We start from the raw sequence: 3,658 nt of genomic DNA on the forward strand, positions 1-3,658 counted from the left end.
TGAATGTTGTCCCATCAAGACGAGCTGTTTTCAACATCATAGGTAAGCTGTATTGAGAATTCATGAAATTGAAAACTCACCTGTACTTCCATTCTGAATTGCCAGCACTAAAGCTGTCCTACCTTCGGAGTCTTTACAGTTGACATTAAATCGACGTCCATTCTCCAACGCATAGATAATAGCTTTCTTGTCACCTCTTTCAGCGGCAGATAGGAACAACTTTTCTACGGAATAGTCCTTGCGTATGAAAGACATTATGCTTTTGGCGGCGGAACAAGGATGCGTAATAAGTGCAGACGAAATGGAACGTTAAAGTGTCAGCAAACACAACATCCCTCAAATAGCGTAGTAAATGTGCATTCCAAATCAACTGTCACGTATTCTGAGATGAATGGAGAGTCCGTTTGTCATTTCAGCAGAGAGGATATCTCAACTGTACGTGATAGTGTAGTCGGAGCGATTGTATGTAAGTGATTACGTGTATGATGACGGCTAAACACATTGGAGCAGAGTTAACGTTCATGCCCTGGATACTCAAGCCAATGGATATGTAAATTAAGTAATTATTCTATCTTATTGGAATATTCCAGACTACCGCTCCTACAAATGCATCATTAATATCAGTGATATAGCTTTGTATTACTGTCATGACACCTGCAAATTAACCCCACGGTTTTCCTGTATTAGGCAAAAATAAAATAAAAATAATTTGTTGCCGATGTGACGTCAGAATTTAAGTTAAATAGGTCGACACTCTATTTTATTTTGTTTAATTTTTTTTGGTGGGGAGGTGGGGGTAATGAAATTGCTTCAACCCATAGACAAGATACTCGTCAGTCTCAATACTTCTACAATAATTTGATGAGGTGTGCAAGAAATAAACTACAATTATAATGTGAAGTAGACGATATCAAGCCAGTGTTGTTAAACAAAAAAAAATATTGACCCAAAGATACTTTGGCAAGAACATTTACATGCATGGAACTAAAGGAAAATTCTCCTTTTTTTTAGATGTGGAAGTATTTAGGTTCGACGGCTGAAACTAGAGTCGGTCGGGTTATCGAAAACACTTTTTTTTATTTGGCCTTAAATGTCTCGGTATAACACGCATCATCAAATTCAGCTGAGAAATTAATTTTGATCTGAAATATGATGACGATTGTAAGATAAAAAAAAATGAGTTTATTAAAAAAAAATTGCAGAAAACCTTATTTAACTGGCGTGGTATAATGTTAATGTCGATAAATATCTCGAATGCCATTTAAAATCGTCACGGTCTTCTGGTGTTGTCAGTAATGGTTGATTTAATTTCCAATTGTTAATATACGTATACTATATCGATCGTGCTATCAAAGTATTTATATAGTATGACTAAATACCTGGTGAGCGTTCTGCCAGTAACAAATTGATAGCTCAGAACGAAAGCGATGTATACCCAGTTTTAAAAGAAATGTTATGGAGAACTGTAAATCTCTTGGCAGCTCGAATCAAAATTCTGAACTTGATTCAACCGTATTTTATATCCATTAACTATTGAAAGGAATTGGAGATGTGAATTTGTTTCTAAACTATATCTAAGTCTTCCTTCAAAGACTACTCTACTAGCGATCAGGTTTTGTATCGATTACGCAGTCAATACTGGTGACAGTACACCGTTCTCATGCCATAAGATGCGATAGTCAGGAAAGCTAAAATAAGAGAAGGGGTGGGGAGTGGGAGTGGGAGGGGGTCGGGTCATAAGTGCAAAGTACATGTTGTCCTTGTAGCGTGATAACTGATTAATATACCTTCACACTCGCAAAGATAACTCCAAGATCAGAAACATACTCCCTGGCCGCAATACCTTAATTGAATGTCAGAAATACTGCATCAATATCATTACATTTTCTGTGAAATTGTTTTTGACGTTCTTGAATTCTTAATCCCCTGGCCACATTAAGACCCTCGTCATTACTTCGAATCCACACCAACAATCTTTCATTTTACATTTATGCACATTTTATTCATTCAAATTGATATTGAGGAAACAACAATTTATCATTCTTGAATTACTTTGTATAGTTACCCTGTAGTTTTAATATTTCCTCTGGCAAAACAATCTTTGTGATTGCAAATATGAAGATTTAGATAATCATGTCTTGCCTACGTGAAAGACCAAAGATCTAAATGATGGTAATAAATTTCGTTAGATGGAAATATTTTTTGTTTGGCTCACTTGTTAAACATGATGGTACTGAGAGAGTTTACAGAGCCGTAGAATGAGGAAAATTTAAGCTATTTGTAAACATGGTTTGTTTGTATATCGAGCTCTAAAAGGCGGCACTCTCGTTACACTGATGCAACTCATTCCTTTAAGTCAAGAACTGAACGAGCTAGTAATGTGTATTTTGGATGTCGTTGGATTCCATCGTGTTTACTATTAGTTAATAATGGTTGTTATTTTTTTATTTAAAAAAAAAAGTGAAACAAGTAAGTGTAGATATGTGCACATGAAGAGTATAACGTACTTTAAAAGTCTGAATGACTCATGACATAGCAAATAAAGTCGGTAGGAAATTTTGTATCATATGTTGTGTTGGTTGAAAAGGTTAGAGAGGTCGGCTTTGAATCAGGTTGCAGGTTCGAGCCCTTTCGGTGCGGTTTGTTTCTGAATGGCTAAAGTCTTTGGGCACGATTTGAACCATGACTGTGCCTCTGTCAACCCAGCTGTATAATTAGGAACCTAGTAGGATAGGGGGGGGGGCAATCTGTTTATAGATGCTGCAATGTATTGCATACTCACCAGGGAGTTGAGGAAGTAAAGGGCCGCTGTGCCGCTATAGATCCATGCCATGGTAATAATTCTAAAATGATTTGAGCGGGAAATCACTACATAAAAACCATCGTCAATTATTCATTATTATATTATATAATTTATTCATTTATTTAAGGTCTCGAATTTCAACAAAAGATAACTATAGCTCTGATACGCACTTGTGGGGTCGCAATCTTACAGTCAATGACGTTGTGATGTTTTCTAATCCTGTCGTAGAGGGCGTCGATTTAAAAAAAAAGGAAGATTACACCTAGATGAAGAAATGTAGGGTCGGTTGGGACATGAGAAATATATAATTAGATAAGACTGCTTTAGAGGAGATATGATAAAGTACATGTCACCCTTAAGAGTACTATACTGTCACGCGAAGGTCACATTGTGTATGTACTGCAGAGTTATTAGAGTGAATACAAACATAGCATAATGTGGGTAATCAAGCCGTATGTTCTAAATCAACTGTCATTATGCACTTTATCGTACAGGAATACAGAATTCCTCTTTTTATAGCTTTTATGTCAGAACTACCATTTGACCTTCTGTGTCAAAGGTTAAATTTAATTCCTCCAAATAAAATATTCTGTCGTCTTTGAGATAATTGTCTTTTTAAAAAAAATAAATGTTTAACTTACGAACAGAGAATATTTTATTGAGTTTGAGGATAAGGCCTAACAAAAAAATAGCGCCAATGGCGTTGTAGCACAACTGTACAGTTTTTAAAAATGTTTTCCCATATTCTGATCCATACTAGGTATACATGTACGTGTCCATTTGCTGAATACATTCATTTGTCTATTTGTCCTTGTTATCTTTGCAATATATGTGATCACCTGACTGTTGCTATGG

At 35.8% G+C, this 3,658-nt stretch overlaps 1 protein-coding gene across 1 annotated transcript in view; it reads right to left on the reverse strand.

Moving 5' to 3' along the window:
* LOC144445336 (short transient receptor potential channel 4-like) overlaps positions 1-255 on the reverse strand; it is a 37,469-nt gene extending 37,214 nt beyond the window's left edge. The window contains exon 1 of the mRNA XM_078134874.1: positions 81-255. Coding sequence (XP_077991000.1) covers positions 81-255 — 175 coding nt within the window. The remainder of the gene's footprint in view (positions 1-80) is intronic.
* Between the last annotated feature and the right edge of the window lie 3,403 nt (positions 256-3,658).

Source organism: Glandiceps talaboti, chromosome 14 (genome assembly GCF_964340395.1).
Source record: "Glandiceps talaboti chromosome 14, keGlaTala1.1, whole genome shotgun sequence".
In the NCBI taxonomy this organism is placed as follows: Eukaryota; Metazoa; Hemichordata; class Enteropneusta; family Spengelidae; genus Glandiceps; species Glandiceps talaboti.